Here is a 21,274-nt window from a genome sequence, read left to right as displayed (position 1 = left end):
CAATTTTCTTCCTACTTGTCTTAACCACGCCGTCTTGCCTTACCGCTTTTACCCCTCGTGTTCGTTTTCTTGCGCTACCGTGGCGTGCCGTGTCGAGTTACCGTTTTTCTCACTCCCCCGCAGTAGCGAGAGAAACTTCTCCACTCGAATCATATCTTCTTCTTAGCGTGTCAGTATCGTTACCGACTAGCGTTTCCTTCGCTCGTAGCTATATAATTTTTGTTTTCCTTACAAGAGATACCGATAAGGTACGCAAAAACATTTCATGGAAAATCTCTCCCCGCAAACCGCAACGATTTGTCGGAGTGAAGGAAAAGGGAAGCATTTCTTCCGGAATGTGATAAGTGAGAAGTGTAAAGTGGAGATTTTCCTCCATTCTATACAAAACACAAGTGATATAATTTCGTCTGTTCTATCAAACTTTTGTATGATTCAATACAATGTTAATAAAACAATCCTCTCCCAATGTTATATTTTTACGTGAAAAAAAAAAATAAAACAGCAGTCTTTATTAAAGAAATATTTATATCCATAGAGAAAAATAAATAATGTTTTACATATATATTGCGCGAGATCGCTATGAAATAATAAAGCAGAATATTGGTCTGAGGGGAATCAGAATAAGCAAAACGTTAAAAAACGCAGCACAAAGACTGGCAGTGCCTTCTGTCGCTAACGGACCCCTGCGGCGCTTTATAGGACAATACTAGACGGGAACAATACAAAGAGAGCCCGCAAATTGGCTTCGATGGTTTGTAGACGGGGTCGCCATTCGGGCAAATCAGCGCCGCCCGGTTACGGTCGTCAAATCAATATTTGCACCTCGCCACCCTCGCACACAGAGAGGCAGTGTGCAAAGTCAGGCGTGTCGGAATTAGCGAAGAAGGAAGGAAGGAAGGAAGGAGGCCGAGAATAAGGAGGGTCGGACCCGGTGGTGAAGGACGACGACGACGACGACGATGATGAGGGGATGAGGATGCGGAGAGAGAGAGAGAGAGAGAGAGAGAGAAAGATGCAAGGGTGGCGAGACTCGGGACTACGTGGTTGGCGGCGTTGGAAATCGGTGGTAAACTGAATTAACCTCGTGTTGACCCGCGATCGTATGTTACCAATGACTTTCTATTACGTTGTCGGAGAGCCGGGCCGGATAGAGTCCATTATAATCAAACATTCGCCGTAAATGGGAAAAGGAATGATCAAAGTGCCGTCAATCGGGATGTCTGGGCAAACATTACACTCTCCGATCGTTTCGTATGCACTGGCTTCGTTGGCGCTAGTGCAAAATTTGTTGAATTTATTATAAGTATTCGCTCTCAGTTAAGGATATTCGCCGAAACATGCGCGCGCCAAACAACCTTTTGCTTTCGCGTATTAAAGGAGCGGAAGTTAGTTTCCGATCGTTGCAGCGAAATACGAGCACGCCAACCTTCCAGCAATTTTTGGTATGTAATGCAGTCTATAGCACATCGATCAAGACGGCGATTACGTTCTTGCGTTTTGGCTTTTTCGTGTCGACAAGCGACAGCACGAACAGGTGCTCAGACGATGAGTTCTTTGAGTTTGATGCCTTTCAAGTTTGCAACATGGTTTAACGCTACCAATATTACCGGAAAATATACCGAGGCGTCAAGGAACGTTTCCCCTTTGCAGCTACATGAAAGACTTTATTGACATCGAATAGCTATTTCCTCTAATAAGTATATTTATCAATTCTTTGATATATGAATTCTCTACTCTTTAACAATTTCAATTAACCGTAAGAAAAATTCGATAAATTCAAATTTGATCCATCGAAGATTATATAGAGAATAATATTCCGTGATTATGAATATATTATGTAATTGACAAAAATTTGTATTCTCCATGAAACAAGCAACATTAATTTTTCATTTTCTTTATTATGTACTAAGATCTGCAAATTATTTAGATAATTTTTGTTATTTTATAAAAATAAATATTTACTCTTTCTCTCTCTCTCTCTCTCTCTCTCTTTCTCTCGTTTTCTGATTGAATAAATTTTATTATTTTTGAATTCTTTTGACTAACTTACGCCGCTCAACGTAAGAAGTTTAACTGTAACTCAACTCAACGTGTATCAATGCAGACGCGCTATTTGCTATTTCCCCACGGAATCGCATGGAGAGTTGCAGAAAGCCAGTGAAACTGTCACGTCGCGTTCACCGAAGCAGGGTATAGGTGTTCGTTGATTGAGAGTAATCTGTTTTGTTAATTGCAAGGTCCGCAGAGTCCGATACCTGCGGTTGCGTTGTGCTGCGTTCAGCATTACAAGCTCTAGCTACTGCCAGCAGTCGCTTCCACCTCCACTCGCCGCCAGAATTTCACCCTCGTCCCCTCGTTCACCTACCCCGATACCGGCTCACAACATCGCCGACCGCAGTGTGAGCCTGTCGCGGAGACTACGGTGAGGAGACTACGGGGGCGGTTAACCGACTAATTGCAATACTGGCGCGTCTGTTCGCAGTATTTGTGAAATTACGATCATATCCGCTATCCTTGCGACGTCTATCAGGGGTATAATAGGCGCTATACGCGCACCGCGTCCCCGAACGCGCGCTAATGGACCGTCAAAAGCGAAATTCAGCGTTTTTTCCCTGCCGGTCCGCGCGTCATTTTTCAGAGAGCACGTCCGTTCGGTTTTTCAGCGGTACCCAATGAAAAAAAAGAAAAAAAAAAAATCCGTAGCGCGACTGTTATTGTTGCAGCAACCAACGATCGGCGCGTAAATGTAGGAAGTTGGGAAAGGAAACCGGTTCGGCTGACGAATACATCTCTTTCATTCCCCGCTATTAGCGAGAGATCTGTGTATTCCTGTGTAAAAAATGTGTAAATGCGCGTTTTGCGCAATGTGGACGAGGCAATTAACGAGCCATAAGTTTTTTCTAGAACAAAGGATAGTAATGCGCGTACATATTTTTAATGTAAGAAACTTGGACATAATGAAGAACGTATAGAGATTATAAAGGAATGTATGTAATATAATTGCAAAGCAAATTCGTATATATTATTACTGATTTCTTCATCCGGTAATTTTACAAGTTGCGTTTTTAAGTTTGTTTGTGCAACTTTGTTCGAGTAAAACGTTTTTACTTTAAAATTACTCTCTTTCTCTACCTACACGTATTACGAGAATAATCATTACTGCTGACGAAAAAACTTTTCGTAGTTTTTCTCAAAACGTGCCACTACATATTTTTGCAATAAATAGTTATAAAATTATCAATATTAAACAATTTTATAGTATATATTATTCAATATTTGAAGCTTAAATTTCTATTCTCTTGCAATCAATATTTATTGAAATTCAGGAAATTAAATTTTTTAATTGATAATATATAACGATATTCCAAGTTTTTCGTCATACATATCTCAAAAAATAAAATAAAATAAAATAAAACAGTAAAATTGTTAAAATTTATAAAAATTTTCAAGTTTTATTAATAGAAAAATGTTTCTGAGAAGCTAAATGTACTCACCAGTCGTGTACATAGCGACACCTTTCAATGTTACTGGCTCGAGAATGGCAGGTTCGCTCCTTCCCTTCGCATTAATTGCGTAGAGATAAAGTCGATAGCTTCTTCCTGTCGTCAATCCCGCAACTTCGAAAGTCGGTCCATTGGGACCTGCCGGCACAGTTTTATTTAGCAGAAGCGGACTTCCATCCTCGTCAGCCACAACCTCGAGCTGGTAACTGTATATAGGAAGACCGCCGTCGTAACCCTCCAGGCATCGGACTACCAGTCCTGTTCCCGACTTCGCGCTCAGCTCCTCCATGTCCAGGGGCGCCGACATCTCCGTCGCGCTGCAATTGTGAAGAGCGTACGGACGACCCGCGGCTATAACCTGAAACAAGTATACACAAGCCCGAGATGAAATATATTTGCAGTTTGAATAATACATTCTTCGTCGCACTACAAACGGAGCAAAGTTTAATCGCTGCATAAGAAAAAGCTCAAATCTCGAATAGAAATTTTTTTAGCATAGTTTCTAAATGCCATATTTTTATTATCGCGCGTAACTGCATACATAATTTAACAAGAAGTTTGAACAGTTATACTTGTACATCGTGCATTCTTCTATCATAGTCTTATAGAAGAGCGATCGATCTTTTCTACAGCGGCAATAAACGACTTTACACACGTTCGAAGACTCTCGTATGCACGTCAGATACGAGTACAGTTTGTACCGTCAAAGAAGGCAATTCCTGCTTTCTTTGTAGATACTGTCGATCGATCAAAATGAAAATGTATGGAGCATAGTGATGCCAGAGTGTACAATGTATAAAATTTATGAAGGAAATAGCTGGCAACATGACGTACGTCCTGTAAATATCGGAATATTTGAAGAATAAGAATGGTTAACTATCAGATCGGCACAGCTAAATCGTAATCGGAGCAATAATCGAAGGAGCTTCGTGTTACAGTTTTATCAATCAAGAAAATCTCTTGATATCAGATTGAAAGAAATTTTGATATTACGATGAACGTCGTGTCGGATAAAATCATTTCTTGCGATCACGAATAGAATTTTTCTTTTATGACATGTTAAGCAATCTGACAAGGACTATACAATTCCCTTTCTCTCACGAGTATAGAACAATATCCGAAGATAAAAAAGTTATCGTGCAAAAAATTTTTATAGGACGTTCCGAAATATATTTAATGAAAAATGAAATATTAGTTATTCATAAGATGTTATAAATATTAATAAAGGAATATATTATTTTGTCGCGTAAAAGAAACAAACATTTTTACGGCCCTATAAATGAAATTTGCACAAGATATTAGTGAAACGTACATATATATACAATTGAAATATTTATTGTGATGGATAAAAATACAGCAATATAATCTCTTTGCTGTAATAAATTTTAAAATCGGTTCTGCGCAACGATATGACGTATTCCGTATTAGTTGCGATATGTTTTATAAATTTCATGAAAACAAAATAAAATAAAATAAAAAGAAGATAAAATTATAAAAAGAATTCAAACATAGTTTTGAATTTTTTGCCAAAAGATTATAAAATATACAAAAATGTTCAACGCTTTTACTAAAGTTTAATAAATTATTAAATATTATTAAAAATATAAAAAATATAAAAAAATTAAAATTATAAAGGAGATTCAAAACACAGTTGAATTTTTTATTAAGTTACGTATTTACTAAAATTTAGTAACGAGTTGTCAAAACATAATTTGATAGTGACTTGATAAATTGATAATAATTTTTTCTTTTATAGTAAAAAAATTTATCATTCACATGTCGTTTCGTAGTTTTCGACAACTTTTTTTTCTTTGTACAATTAAATCTTGTAAATTTTTAACATTTGTTAAAATTAATTTGAAATTAATTCAAGAATATGGCTTAATCCCATATTTGCCTCGTGAAATGTATTTTGCAAAGAAGCTCTCATTTTTAATTATGCAAAAATGATTATTGCATCGAAAGCTTTATTCGATCGACTTGAGATTGACGAAGAAATCTACATAATCATAATATAGTAAAATAGAAAAAAAAATTATCTTTTATATTTCAATATAAGCATTTATCGCACGTCTATTCGCATGCATTCGGTGCACGTGTGCATTAAAAAGCTAAGAGCACGAAATTCTGAATCACACGTCGGAAGTGGCGTACGTAAAGAAGCGAAAAGGCACAGGCGGAAAAGTACTTGCCTGAAAGAGGCAGGGTGTTCGTTGCTTGCCAACCTGATTGCTCGCCCAGCATGCCACCGTACCGTAATCCATTTCCGTGGCCGGTGTGTAGTTGAGTCTGGATCCGTGAAACTGTTGGTACTCTTTCAGGTTGTCCGCGACGGATGGCGTGCCCGGAGCCGATACGTGAGAATAACGCGAGTGCGGTACCTCGACGAGCTCGCCGGAATTATTGAATGTCCAGTGAAAAGTCACCGGTGCCGGATGGCTCTCCACGGAGCACACTAATGACACGGTTTCCTGTTTCAAAGCGCCTACTACCACCTCGCTCTTGCCCTCCTTGCACACCGGCGCATCTGCAAACAAAGTCGCGTACTTTGCCAACGGTGGCCTCTCTACGAACAACGATAGAGGTAGCGCAAAGTTTGAAGTATATAGGAATGATTTATGGCCCGCTTGTCAAGATTAATGTATAACAAAGTATATGCAGTCTCTACGTTCTTCTGCCTCGAGAAATTTCATTGTCCGATGATAAGCATAAAAAGCGATTCTGATTAATTTATGTTTCCCCAGCGTTGCGCTCAACCGTGCGTACAACCGTAAATCAATCAACATTCTGTTCTTGTCGTAAAATAATACTAGCGGCGATTTAAATGGATATTCTGACGTTCCGGTATACATTGTACCGGTATTGATGCTCGCGCGCGCCGTCGATATCCCAGCGAGATCAGCGAGTGTCAAACGGAAGAAGAAGCAGCTCGCTGCAACGGTCGATCGATAGTCTAATAGGAAATTCCCTTGACATCGGTATTTGCGATAGGCTATGACATGCGGAAGTCCCACATGGCTGAAGTGATGATTTACGATCGAAGGCTGGGAATCACGGATAGAGAGACTGTCTGCTTGCAATTTGATACAGTCTATGCGATACTAAATTAATTGCGAAGATGAGAAGTTAGGGAGATGCTGCAGCGGAGTTACGGTATATCACCTGGATGGATATGTCTGTTTATTTCGAAGCAAGATATCTCATATATGCATCTCATATATTTTGGAATAACGATCGTTTTCCAAGTTCTATGAGAAATCAGGTTGATCTCTTCTATTTGTGTTTGACGCGACGTATTCTAAAACGAAAATAGCTTCGCGAAATCTCACAAGATGCTTTCTTGGATACGTCTCTCGGTATATTTCGCGATTCTTTTATAAACCACCTGAGATGTAATCGGGTCGTTTATTCTGTTCAAGCATCCTTTCATAACCGTCCTATTTCATTTACCCTCCATTCGTAAAAATAAAATTTTTATGAAAATTCGCTTTTTCATTAACTTGTACAATTTAGGAAAATGTAACGAGGGATAATATATTTTTGCGCTGTTATGTGTTTCTAAGAAAAATACAACATGAATAATTTCTTCAGAATAAGCAGAAAAATTTGTCGAGTCAAAGTCTGTCTCGCTTGTAAAACATTCAACATTATATCCTTCCTTCTTTTCTCCATTTTAGCAAAAACAAATTAGATGTTTCATAATAAATGTTCGAAAACTCTGAAAGTAGAATCGCGTGTGTTCGTTAACTATTTAATGAGAAGCAATCAATATTTTGTTCTATCTATTAAAACTACCAATCAAGACGCTTTAGAAATAAGCTACAAAAAAAAAAAAAAAATACAGCAATACTGAAGCTGATAAAAAAAAAAAAAAAAAAATTTTAATTAAATTTTATGTATATGTGCGCGACCTAATTGTCTATTGTTAAAATAGAAAGCATGTAAATTAAAAAATTTACAATTTATTAGAAATTTAGAGTAATGAAGATTTAAATATACTCCAACCCATATGTATAACAATAGATATTAGCAAACTTCTAAATTTGTGAATCAAATGTGTGTTGACCAGAAAGCTTCCCGTACTTATACAATTTGCATTGCAAACAGTTAGTTGTTTAGAACGGAATTCACAGATCTTACTATCTCATACACGCTCTCGTATAACATGAAGAAGGATTGCAGAAAATATCTCATTTTTCTTAAACTTTTTTCTTTTTAAATTACATTATGTTGTAAATTGTTGCATTTTAAAAAATTGGTTAGAATATTAGATATAATAATTTTCGTCAAGTTTTGCACAGAGAGCGTCTATATTAAAATATTATTCACAAAGATACATCATGCCATTTTACAATCAAGTGATGAATTTATCGCGCAATCGGCGTGCGATGCAGATTAAATTACACGAAAGTGATATAAAAATATTTCGAATGCATCTGGAAAAAGCGAGGGAAAATCTTTCGCGTCTCATGACACGACTTGGCGGTTTTGTAACACTATAATCGTGACGTACATATATTGCCGTGCTATCGCGGATTGTTCAAAGTCCCGCGAGAGATCGACGTCATCATGCTCACAACGTGACGGATTTAAAATATCGGGACGGATTTCGCGGTCTCCTTGAGTTACATACGCCTCGCCGTACGTCTACTCCGGCCTAGCTTAGCACATTGCCAGTCTGCGTTCACCTACACATGAATATTCAGCTACGCTTTACATACACTGAATATGCATCGCAGTCCTTCCTTCCCTCTTAGGTCATTTACAAGATGCAGATACGCCAGGCACCCCATGGCACCAGGGGCACCGACCATTCTAATAGAATAACCCGCGTTCCGTGTTTCACAGAAAACTATACACCCTATCTCCCACGCTCCCCGTCTGCCCCTTTATCCTCCGTCATTTTCCCATCCCCATCCCCATTCCCCGGTTTAACTGTCGAGTTCGTTTCTCCTGCGTTCGACAAACGCCTCGTTGTGCTTGCCTCTGTTCACACTGCCGAGTTGCTTACCATCGATTAAGTAATTATCGAGGGATCGTAGCTGCGAGAGGGAAATTGGGGGAATCGATGCCGCGTTATGAGAGACATACGCTCTAATGCCATTAGAGCGATATATTGTTTACTCTGGCCAATTATCGATCGTGATAATTCGCCTATTATACAAGTGTTATAACTGCCTGCGACTTACACATTATCTGAAGAGACACTGGATTACTGGCGGTCTTTCCCTCGCTGTTCGCCGCAAGACAGGTATAATCACCGGCGGAGTAACGTGTCAATCCTTGGAGGACGAGAGAGTGATCGCTGAGGACTACACCCGCCGTAGAATTGTTCTTTAATTCTTTACCCTGCAAACATGTGCAAATTCTGCGTGAAGAGAATATGAGTATAATAATAATACCTTAATTGTAATTACAATGTAATTTGAAAAAAAATATTCGCACATAATTGGAAACTGTGTAGTGGAAAAACTACGCGAAACGCGCGAATTATCTAATGAAGAAATAATTAAATTTGCATAAACGAAAGAACAAAACGATATGGGTGTACAACAAAATGTTAAATATATCGTGAGAATGTTTCTTCGGGTATCGTGATAGACACGCGAGAGTGTATTACTTACGTCCTTGAACCAAGCAAGTTTGTACACCTTTGGATTCGCTCGTACTATACACTCAAAGTACACGTCGTCGCCTTCTTTGATGTCGTCCGGATTTAACGTTTCGCCCATCCTTAAGTTGACCACGGGCTGATATTGTACATCAAGCCGCCACTTATCCTCCAGCGCGCTATCAGATATAGCGAGATTTTCCGCGCGACATGTCAAGTATTTACCGTCGTCCTCTATAGTTGGCACAAAGCTGAGGATACTCAAAGTTTGATTGTTCTCGAGCGAATACTGTAATTAAACGCATATTGATTTTGGAGTCGATTCTTTCGACTAGTACGAAATCGAATATATGCATTGACTTATTGATTTATCCGAATAAATAGAACTTATAATTTACGTTACCAATTTATAAATCAACTATTTCTGTGTGATTTTTTAACGCGCATATTTCATACAGTGATTAAAAACTTGCGCGATTAGCGTAACCGCGCGCGCTCGATCTGTTAATCGCATAAACTAATTAGCACATTAACATACTCTGTTATCTTCGCACGATTCGTAAGCGTAATTTGAATATTTCTCATTTCCGGCGTTGAAAGCGGTGTTTCATTTTTCACAGGGCGTCACGCGCTCTGCTAATATTAATTTAACATCGTTGGGAGCTGTTAGACCGAAGTGATGCCGAAATAAAAGAGCACCGGGGATTAACGGTTTTTCAAGATTTATGATGCTTAGAGCAACGACGGGAAATGGAGGATGAAGGGACCAGGACACGCGGGTCACATCGCTGACGCTTTCCTCTCTCCATCACGGCTTGTGTCCCTCCCGCTTTCACGATGTCATTTTAATGATAGCACCATCGGGCATATATATCGGAAAAGCCACGTACCGGCATCAGTATCGCGAATACGATGAATGGAAGTAATGGTTCGTCAGGATGAATGTGGCGTTGCTGCCTCTCTCTTTCTCTCTCGCTTTTCTGTCTCTCTTAGGTTTTTTTTTTTTGTAAGCTTCGCTGCGTTGCACTTTCAGTGCACCTCGGTGTGCGACGCGATCGAATTTCCCGATAAAACCCTCTGGACGGTCCAACACACGGGCATCGATATATTGTGCAGAAGTAGATCGTACGTAGAGTGACGTTACGGTCACACTATTCGCATACGTCGGTCCAACATTATCAACACGGTATTTCCTAACTCCGCTTTCTAAGAGGACTCCCGCGGACGTGACAAAAAAAAGATTTTACTTAATCGATTTTTGCGCGAATGAAATCTCTCATAAATGCGATATTATCTTGATTACTTTTCGACGTATCTCGCGAAAAGCGAGAATTTACGATTCCGAATACAAACGCATACTGCGGAGAACAGGAGATTCGCAAAAGACGTATACAAATATCAATCTTTCGATATCACAATTTATTCGTAAAATCCGAAGATAAAAAAATGCATTTTTTTATTCGCATCACGCGTCATGCATGAGAATGTTCTTTTTAGAATTTGTTTAGGATTTTCAATTGGGAAAATCCTAAACAAATTGGAAAAAACTTAACTCGCCTAACGAATGTATTTATTCATGTAACAGCTGAAAAAATTTGTAATATAATATTTTATGAAATATTCTGATATTATCATGTGTGGTAATATCGTCACAAGTACTTCAAATATTTTCCCTCGCGGATAAAATAATGGCACAGTAAAAATATATGAAATAAGCACAAAAGGCTAACGTTGCTCTGTCATCATAAAATCCTGATATGCAAAAATGCTGAATATTTTTATTAGCGAAGCTTATTCAATGCATTTTTACATACGTAAAATTAGCGTTTTATAACGTGATGACAATGGAAATGGTTAAAATTTTAAACTATTTTAATAGATATATTCTGAAGAGCCCATATTTTAAATAAAATAAAACGCGACATAAACATACATATGTGTGTGTGTGTGTGTGAACGATTTGATTAATTAAAAATCCTGTGCATACAACATAAAACTGTATTTTTTGGGGGAATAGATTATATTTTTCTTACATTATGCTAGTTATATATAACAGTTTATAAATTGAATTATCAACTATCTCTTCATTGTTGTTACTCAATTTAAGTTATCCTGCAATTATAATATCGATCTACACTTTATTATCTATGCAATTATTTTAAACATCGTGAAACTTAAACACCATGTAAAGGAGTTCTCTCTTAATAACAGTTATTTCTTTAAAAATATTTAAAATTAAATATATTTTATCCAATGCTTTATCGTTCTTTATCGACTTTTCGACGGTTTAAATATGATTCGGATCGCGCAATAAAATAGTTGCAGGTCCGAGTAATTAACGATAAACTTTGTAATATATTAATTGTTAATTTAATAATTGATTTATAATTTAAAATACATGTATAATTTAATATTCCGTTTGTATATATATGTCATAGTACGGAAAATATTTCGGCAACGAATTATCAAAACATAACATGGTATACGGCCTTGACGATGTAAACATTGGCGCGCTATTAACGTTACGGCTTTATTATTCTCACGGCGACACTCGAACAGTAAGGAAGTAGAGCGAGACACTCCATCAAATTTCTTTACTCAACGCGATCGCGACACGTATCGGGAAATAATTTGATATTATAAATAATTAATTATCTTTCACACATTTTAAATTTTGAACAATACGTAATTATATCATAACGGATAAATTTCGAAACGCGTATTTTGCGTGACGTTTTAATCAAGAATCGAAATTATTAGAATCAAAATTATTAATTAATGCTTTATCGTGATTTTTCTCTCTCTCTCTTTCTCTCTTTAAACAATCATTATTTCTTTAAAAATTCTTGATTTTTAATTATATTTCATTCGATACTTTATCGTTCGATTTTTCGACAATTTAAATATGATTCGGCTAGAGAACGCGTAATAAAATAGTCAAGTCGCAAGTTCGAATAAACATAATAATAAACTCCATGATATATTAATCGTATATTAAATAATTAATCTATAATTTAAAATACTTATTTAATATTACACACCGTATATACGTCATAGTACGCAACATATTTTCGGCCGCGAAAACAATAACATTCGGCCTTGGCGACATAAACATTAGCGCGCTATTGTTAACGTCTTACGACTTATAGCCTTATTATCATTCATAGACTAACGCTCGATCATTAAAGTAGTATTTGTCGATTCGTAGTACGATTTACGTGTGAAACGGGATTCGATCGTGCGGAAGTTTGAAAGTGCGGGAGTGTCGTTCAAAGTATCGCGCGTACAAGTGTTTAAGTATCTTTTAATAAAAGTGCGGGAGTGCCGTTTAAAGTATCGCGCGTGTGAGTCAACCTGAGAGGAGGAGGAGGAGGCCTAGGAGAGGCATCGGGCATTGATGGGAGGATAGCCCTGTGGTAAATAATTTGTTATTTGTATAGTAATTATTTATTAATTGCGTACGTACATTTTAAATTAAACAATTAATCGCATAATTTGATTTTGTAATTATATGATTCAAATAAGAGAGTATTAGAGGAAAAGGTATTTACTTTTAAATTATAGCTTTTATATGACATTATTAATGTCTTTTTCAAAATTTATAAAATTATTTTATTATCTGTTTATTATCATATAAAATCAAATATAAAATTCAACGTACAATAAATATTTTAAAATAATAATTATTTTATGCGCTGCTACAATTTGATTTTATTTGTGTTACAGATCAAACTAATGACTCCCTAATATTCCGAGAGGAGGAGGAGGCCTAGGAGAGGCATCCTGCACCAGCGGAGCAACCCAAGGGTGAGTATTATTTTTATATTAATTATTATAAATCCCGTACATGCATTTATTCGATTCAATCATTGTTTGAATAGTTTAAACAAGAGAGACTTATACTATAAAAGTTTTTATTTAAAAAAAAAGTTTTTTTTTAGAATTTATAAAATTATTCCATATTTGTATACCTTATTATTATATGCATCGGATATAAAATTCGATGCGTACAATAATAATTTATTGAAATATTAATTATTTTAAGCGTTGTTCTAATTTGGATTTTATATTTGTGTGTTGCAGACAACGTAGCCTCAAGACCAAATCTCCGCTGTTGCGCATCAGTGCCGGTGAGTGATAAATTTTATTTTATTTTGAGGTGACGTACATCCGTACATTTTGTAGATGCAAATGTAGATTGTAGATTATAAATAGATCCGTTGCCTCAAAATGGATGGGCTAGAATAGATGAAATTAAATAAGTTTCAATAGACTTTTTAAATATACTTTAAAACATATTAGAAACCTAATTTAAAATAAATTAAAACAAAAAATTGAAAAAAATATAACATATTTTTCATAGCCTATCCATCTTTACTATCATATCAATAAAAGCTTTGACAATTTTGTCATGCATCGTTTTACTATAATAATATTTATAATAATATGTAATTTATATTAAAATAAAATGAATAAAGCATTTATGTGTGATATGGATAATTTGACGATAATATTTAATTGATTGAAGTAACAATGTTTAATTTTAATAAAATAAAATTAAATAAAATTAATAAATAATATAATATAATATAATATAGTAATATAATATAATAATATTTAAATTATATATAATATAGGATATGCTATGCTACTTCAATCAATTAAATATTATCATCAAATCATCCTATATTTAATATAAATTACATTATTTATTAATTTTATTTTATTAAGATTAAATATTATTACTTTAATCAATTATTAAATTTGATTGATAACTTGACATTAGATTGATTAAAATAAAGTTATATTAAAATGATGCATGACAAACTGTCATAAACGAGCATAAAATTGTGCTCATGTATCGGCGACAGTAGTTAAATATCCGGCAACGGAAAGAATAGTTTTCTTTCATCGACCTCTGATAAGGGTCGAAGCAACATCTCTGGCTAGATGTAGTCAGAATGAATATGGCCAGGATCAACGAAAGGTAGGTCCAACTGGCCCAACGATAGCAACATAAGATGCATTCTATTAGGGTATTCTATTAGGGCACTTGTAGAGTACGTGATTAAGGCACGCGATTAGGGATATGTTTTTTAAATCTCGGATTTCTGCTGGTTTAGTCAGCAAGTAGGATTGTTAGGGTTATAGGGATTGTTAGGCATTAAAGAAAAAATTAGAAATAAAATTACACTACACAATAATAATATCCAACTTAAATTTATACTTGCGAGTATCGATTTAACATGTCTTTTTTAAGAATGGCTGAGTATTTTATTTAACATTTAAATTGTTAAATTCTGATAACCGATAACTAAACTCGCTAAACATGTTATACATTCAGAAGATATAACAAGAGCAATGTATTTCAATGATTTTACGATAATACGATCGTTAGTTATTGGAATGACATGATACACAATTGACATGTATGTGATATGTTTTTATGTGAAAGACTAGTATTCTTTCATGGAGTATACACGGCGGCGAAATAGCTAACGACCAAGTTGCTTTTTGAGATAAGAGGGTAGTCAGTTACATCTGGTGAAACATTTAAAAAATTTAACGTTTTCAAACATTACTAAAACATTTCGTGGTACAGGCGATGGACGAACCTTTACGTGCCGCGCGTATCAAAAATGAAAAAAGAAAGTTAAACCTTGAAAAACTTTATCAAGTAAGGATCCACTGGATCGCGAACTTTCATACTCACTCTGTCACTGCGGGAGAAGGTGTTGGGGATTGAGGATGAAAGAACGCACGAACGAAAAAGGAGGATGCACGAAAAGTCGCTCGCAAGAAAAACGAAATAACTGCATCATCCTAACTTCCGCACGAATCGTCCTAAACTGCGGCAAGTTGTGAAACGTCGATTTTAAGAATTTTTCTTCGAATTGTGTAACGCAATTCAGCGACGTTTACGACGCTAACCATTTTCAAAACCTTCGACGATACTCACATCCGACCGGCAATACCATCTCGATAAAAATACTTGACACAATTTTTCGAATAATCGACAGACGAGTCGTGAATCAATTTGTATTCTTTCGCATACGAGTATATTTTTGTCCATTTTCCAATCAGATTCCCAATTCGTTCATAAAATAACATACGTATTTAAATTTTCAGCATAATAGTTTATTTTTCATATTATGACAATCCTGATTCGATTAAATTTAGTTTATAGCATAAATTAATATATCGAAAAAAATAATTCCGCGCTATAATGAATGAGAGAGAGAGAGAGAGAAAATTCTGCGGATAAAATAAAGGGCAAAAAAATGTATACCGAAAGATCCTCGAATTTATCCATTCTTGACATTATTTGCGTTTTTTTAGAGCATTATAAATTTTGCTCGTCAAAAAGTTATCAAGTGCTGACATTTAACATCTTCAAATCGTCCGAGACAACTTTTTACTAAAAAAGGAATGTTTTTTTTCTCCTTTCGCATTCATGTGATGCTCTTATTTTTTAGAATCTTCACTATTTCCGTTTTTCGTAGCAATTTTATCACACATAAAATAATTTATATATGCAAAATATGTTAGACTTACGGCTTGAGCTATTTTGTTGATCGGCTTATTTGCTTTCCACCATGTGATGATTGCTTCTGGCCGTGAACCGCTCGTACGACACTCCACGTCGTAATTTTTGTCGGCTGAAACTCGCGCTTCCTTCGTCAAGATTTGAACTACCAATGGTTTTACTGTAACAGTAAAATATATGATGCTTTTCATATAATTGTAAACTATAGAATATGCAATATTTTCTTTTAGTCCTTTTAATTTAATTAAAGAAAAACGAAATATTGCAGTATTGAATAAGCAGAAAAGTACATATCTTGACGAAAAAATCATTTACATAATTAATTTACAAAATTGTTCACTTATTATCTAAAGTGACGCGTGTTTTGCTTTCACATAAAAAGAAAAAAATAAATATAGATACTCTTGCATTGTCCATTTACAATATGAAAGATGCATTTTTTATAATCATAATTTTCTTCTTTTTTTCTTTTTCTATTGCGTTATTTAAAAAAGATGCCCAATGCAAACATAAATAAAGTTTATCATTAAACACGGCGTACATAGCCAAGTTTTCGCGATGCCGGACATTAATTTAATCAACTTTATGCGCGGATCGCTATTGTTTCAAAGTTCTCTAGCAAGTAAAATGGCGAAACGGCTTTTTATTATTACAAAAGCATTCGTACTCAGTTTTGTGCCGGGAAAAATCCGGAAATAAGATTAAACGGTCAGAATAACGACGATACCGGAGTGTTAATTCTATAGGAAGCTACGGAGTAATGTATTCGCAAAATCATTCCGAAATTTCGTTGCCTGGTAAACTGAACGACTCTACATTCGCTTCACGATCTACAAAAGGAATTAAAGAGGATCGTCGCGAAGCCGCTCAGTCGACAGTCACGATTAAACCGTATTCTTCCCGCGACATAATGATAAATTTTAATTTTCAAAGTCGCAAGAGAGACAGAGAGAGAGAGAGAGAGAGAGAGAGGAAGAGAGAATCGTATGTCGTTTACGATCGTTCTAAGAGATTCTCGAAAAGATGAACGTACTGTTTAAAATAGCACAAGTTGCTCTTATCATTTATTTCCAACCTTTACCTACTGACATACTGCTTGTAGAATACTCTATTCTTATTATACAAAACTCGATCATTTAACTCGTTCACAGTTATTTTCCGTAATTGATTTCTCAATCATTAACTAACTTTTTGTGCTTGCTAGTTATTATTTTAAAATCCACTTTCACTGTAACATCTACAATATCCTGTATTCGAAATATTCCAACGATCTTGATTCTAAAACGGTATGGAATAATACGTTTTCTGATAGAATTAAAGTCTCAATACTAAATTGCAATTGTATTTTCTCTCTCCCGTAGATGACCAATATCTGTTTCCGATATCAATTTTATTCTCTCGCCGACCTATATTTCATGCGACGGTGATTTAGAAATTTGATTCAATATTTTTTTAATTTAAATGCTACAATTATATTGATTTAAGAAACACATGAGTTTAACCCGAAAAGAAAAATATGATACATTATTTTGAAAATAAGCATATTTCGGGGAACGATTATTATTGCTCAAATGATAACTGTTGTCAAGTCTTAAGCTTAAGTATCATTACTTTCCATATAGATCCATTTTTGATTCTAATGTCACGATTATAACGAATGACCATATGACTATGACATATCCATTAATATGAAGAAATCCAATTTCGCTATTACAAGATTATTTTGTTCTCCATGCAAGCTTACATAATATGTTAATGTGTTTGGGCTGCATGTGGCGCGATTATTTGATACCCATTATTTGATATCCGTATTGATCGCAAACGATAAAGCTATCTATAATATTACGTTGGTGCCGCTCGCTCGTCCTCGTAAATTTCAACGCACGCTTATGCGCCGCCACGGCCAGCCACTCATACAACCCCTAATTGCCATTAGTTGGTAGCCACTTCTCCAAAATTGGTTCCTCCATTTCGCCCTCTGCCCTCTTCCTGACATTCACACTCACCCACATATACACATTATATGCACGCACACGCACGCACACACACACACACACACACACACACACACACACACACACACACACACACACACACACACACACACACACACACACACACACACACACACACACACACACACACACACACACACACACACACATGCATAATGTCTACGAACAGGTTTGATGGTCCTTGCGTTGCTCTGACCATATATTTGCACTTGTAGAAAGTTTCATTCATTCGAATAATTAACTTTGGCGTCTATTAATCTGAGGGTCAAGGATTTATTTGAAATGGGTTTAATAATGCAAAGGAGAACGTCGTGAAAGCCGTTTTAATGCATACACGCAACGAAGAATCGGCATTATCCGCTTCGCAGATAGATATTCTTCGTATATTGGCATCTTGATAAAGATTAAAGCATATTAATAACGCAATTAAATTCAAGGGTAATTTATGTTAGTTTTGTGCAAGAGGGGGTCTGAGATATGTACGTACGAAAATCTGGTAGTGCATGGTTACATCGACGGTCGTATCATTCGCGATTGTACCTTATGGTTTTTAAGAATAGGAAAAAAGTATTGTATCTATTTTCAATGCTTATTATTTTTTTTTTTAGAGTGAATATGAAAAACCGATGCATTATTAATAAAACCTAAAGTCATATGATTTTCAGTAGAATAAAATCTTCGATATTGCGGCTTTATCATCATTCGTAATTGAACATTCGTCGACAGCTCTGACAAATTGTTCTACTCCATCAACCGTGTTAGATATTGTGTTTGCATGCTTGCTTCTAGTGTTATCATGAAATACCTAGCTAGTTTAATTCTCGAGTATCTACGCTTGAAAATTTGACACGAGACAAATATATATATATATATATATATATATATATATATATATATATATATATATATATATATTCGATAACAAAAGAGAATGTTGCAGCCAAGAAAAAAATTTTAAATTATGCATTTGACATATACTCATCCTTTAATAATAATGATAAAAATACAGCACTAAAATTAGAACTCAGCAGTTCAATCAACCTCCATAACATCAATATAATGGACAATGCCGCGAAGAGAATCGTTCTTTCTTCGTATATTTCTATGCGTAGAATCCAACTCGTTTTATCGTTAATAGTAATGTGTATCCATCAAGTTTTACTGTGCATTATCTGACGCGCTGCGTACTACCCTCGGCGAAAAACCATCCTGTGAATTAACGCTCGCTCACAGATCGAGCCTTAATGGTTTCACGCGTGTTTACCGTAGCGTTATCGTTTGTTCGAATAATTTCCTGGTCGAGCGAGTCGACGCCTCCGGTAGGCGCACTTATCAAACCCGGCGCTCTTCGCACCTTCCCATTTATTTCCAGGCGGTTGAACAGCCACCTGCTCCGAAAAGCGCGCCGACTCTCGACTGAAATCAATGCCTCGTAGAAGCCGTCGACGAAAAGCACATGGCTCTCGGCGAAGAGAAATCTCTCGGTCTTATCGGGGAAACCAAGTCGAGATAGCCCCCCCTGATGAATGACGATGATGTTCTGCGCGGCAATAGAAACGCCGCGCGGCGGAGAAAGAGAAGAGGAGAAGGAAAGCGGGATGGGGGAGAAGAGAGGGGAAACGCGAGATTATTAATTATTATCAAGTGAACGGTCCCGAGACGCGCATGACCGCGTACGAATAAACGTCGCGCGTGGAGGTGCGTGCTCGCATGCACGGTGCGTGCGTGCGTGCGTGCGTACGTACCGGTCCTCGCATGACCGGATGCAAATTGGCGCAATTGCAATTGGCAATTCTAGCGAGCCGCATGGTTACCGCATTGATGTCGACTTTAATTCTTAACCCGGCCGGCGTCATGAATCCGGCGCCACGCGAATACGCTTCTCGCCATTTGTGTTTCGCTCTTGCAAAAAAATTTATGAACAAAGCGCACAATTTGCATGCTACGATGCGGACATACCAGGTCACTCGAAAAGCTCCCCGTCACGCTTAGCCGCGTCACGCATTTCGTGCCCGCTTACTTATTTTTCACACTCTCACCGATCAAATCTCGCTGCAGCGCGATATTGTAAAATGTCGAGAAATTACAATTACTTAGTCTTTAATTGATCTATTATTATATATGTATGGTAAAACTTTTCTCTCCTCAAAAATTATTCCTTTTTAATCTTAAAAACATTATTATAAATCTTTGCACAAAATATATTTCTCTCAAATCTTTAGAATTAGACGTGAAATTGATTGTCCAATTGAGATAGAAACAAACGGTTAAATCGTGCTGAAAGATATAACTCGTTCTTCAAAGGTATTTAATTTTCCACTAAATTTTCAACGTGATTTATGCGACAGCAATTAAGAATCAATTGATACGCATTCGAGCACGCGGGAACGTGGGCATGCATGCTTATTATTATTTGGTCTATCGAACGAATTCGACGCGCATCGCAATGTATGAATTAATAGGCATCACCCACGGGAGTGTACGAAATTATTCGCATACGAGAGTATGTCCGCGCGTCTACTGTACTATCCGGTTATGTATATCGCTGATATAGGATCGCACACAGTTGTTCGCGAACTATCATCCCGCAGAGTTATGGAAAGCTTTAATATATTCAATTCCTTTGAATAGAAGCAATTAAAGTCATGTTTCGTGATCTGTAAAAATAGAGGAAAGAACACTTTATATACACTTACTGATGTAAGATCGATTTCTTTATGATAGATTTTTTTGTAGATTTAAGTAGAGGCAAAAATTTTTGCCTCTACTTAATAATAAACATTGCATCTTGAATAGCATAATTAAAGATTTAGATTATAACAAAGACTTGTAGTCTCTAATACAATGCAAAAAATTCAGTCATTGTAGCCAGAGATTAATTTCTAATGAAATTAGCGTATGAGCGATCAATGCTTCTATTTGTTATCATTTTTTATATTACTATTAACCGCTATTAAATAAAGTTGGCGTGCATTTATATCGCCGCGGATCGCCGCGGGTCTCTCTTAATGCGATGCCGTGCACGCACGCATGTCTATAACAACGCGCGATCGGCGAGATCAATCGGCTACGAATTAGCGCCTCTTGCAGCTACGTCGGAGTACTAATGCTTTCACGCGTGTTTACATTAACGTTATCGCACCCGGTAGGTTCGAACAGTTTCTTCTCACCCTTACCGTTCCCCGCCAAGTCTGAAATGACGTTACTAGGTCATTACAAGAGTCGAACTAGTCTCTCACTAGCCGCCACTTACACGATATCTTGGCGCGCCAAGAGTACCTTCTTACCCTCCTTCCGTGCGGGGGCAATTAACGCTCTCGCAGAGGCGCGCACGCACACGCGTGCACAGAGAAAGAGAGAGAGCGCGGGCGTTCTCGTCACATCTATCGACCCCGGTCTCAGGGTAACAACAACAACACCACACTCGAACATGGACGCGCTGTCGCACGCCAAGTGCTGACGAGGAAACACGAAATCGAAGCTGCGCGGGCCGAGAGGCACGCGATTCACTGATCCGTCTTACGAGAGGCGTTACCGTTATCTCTATCGGTTAATCTCGGCTCGACGACTAATAGGTTCAGCACGTGAATACCTTGGC

The 21,274-nt window shown here is 36.7% G+C and overlaps 1 protein-coding gene across 2 annotated transcripts in view; it reads right to left on the bottom strand.

The window, feature by feature from the left end:
- LOC126856440 (hemicentin-2-like) overlaps positions 1–21,274 on the bottom strand; it is a 93,172-nt gene that overhangs the window by 10,027 nt on the left and 61,871 nt on the right. For both annotated transcript variants that reach the window (XM_050604926.1, XM_050604927.1), the window contains exons 6-10: positions 15,670–15,821; positions 9,128–9,403; positions 8,693–8,852; positions 5,696–6,030; positions 3,495–3,861 (exon numbers count right to left, since the gene is read on the bottom strand). In XM_050604926.1, coding sequence (XP_050460883.1) covers positions 3,495–3,861; positions 5,696–6,030; positions 8,693–8,852; positions 9,128–9,403; positions 15,670–15,821 — 1,290 coding nt within the window. The remainder of the gene's footprint in view (positions 1–3,494; positions 3,862–5,695; positions 6,031–8,692; positions 8,853–9,127; positions 9,404–15,669; positions 15,822–21,274) is intronic.

Source organism: Cataglyphis hispanica, chromosome 18 (assembly GCF_021464435.1).
Source record: "Cataglyphis hispanica isolate Lineage 1 chromosome 18, ULB_Chis1_1.0, whole genome shotgun sequence".
NCBI classification, from domain to species: Eukaryota; Metazoa; Arthropoda; class Insecta; order Hymenoptera; family Formicidae; genus Cataglyphis; species Cataglyphis hispanica.
The sequence above is the reverse complement of the archived record's forward strand: the minus strand, read 5'-3'. Positions and strand labels throughout refer to the sequence as shown.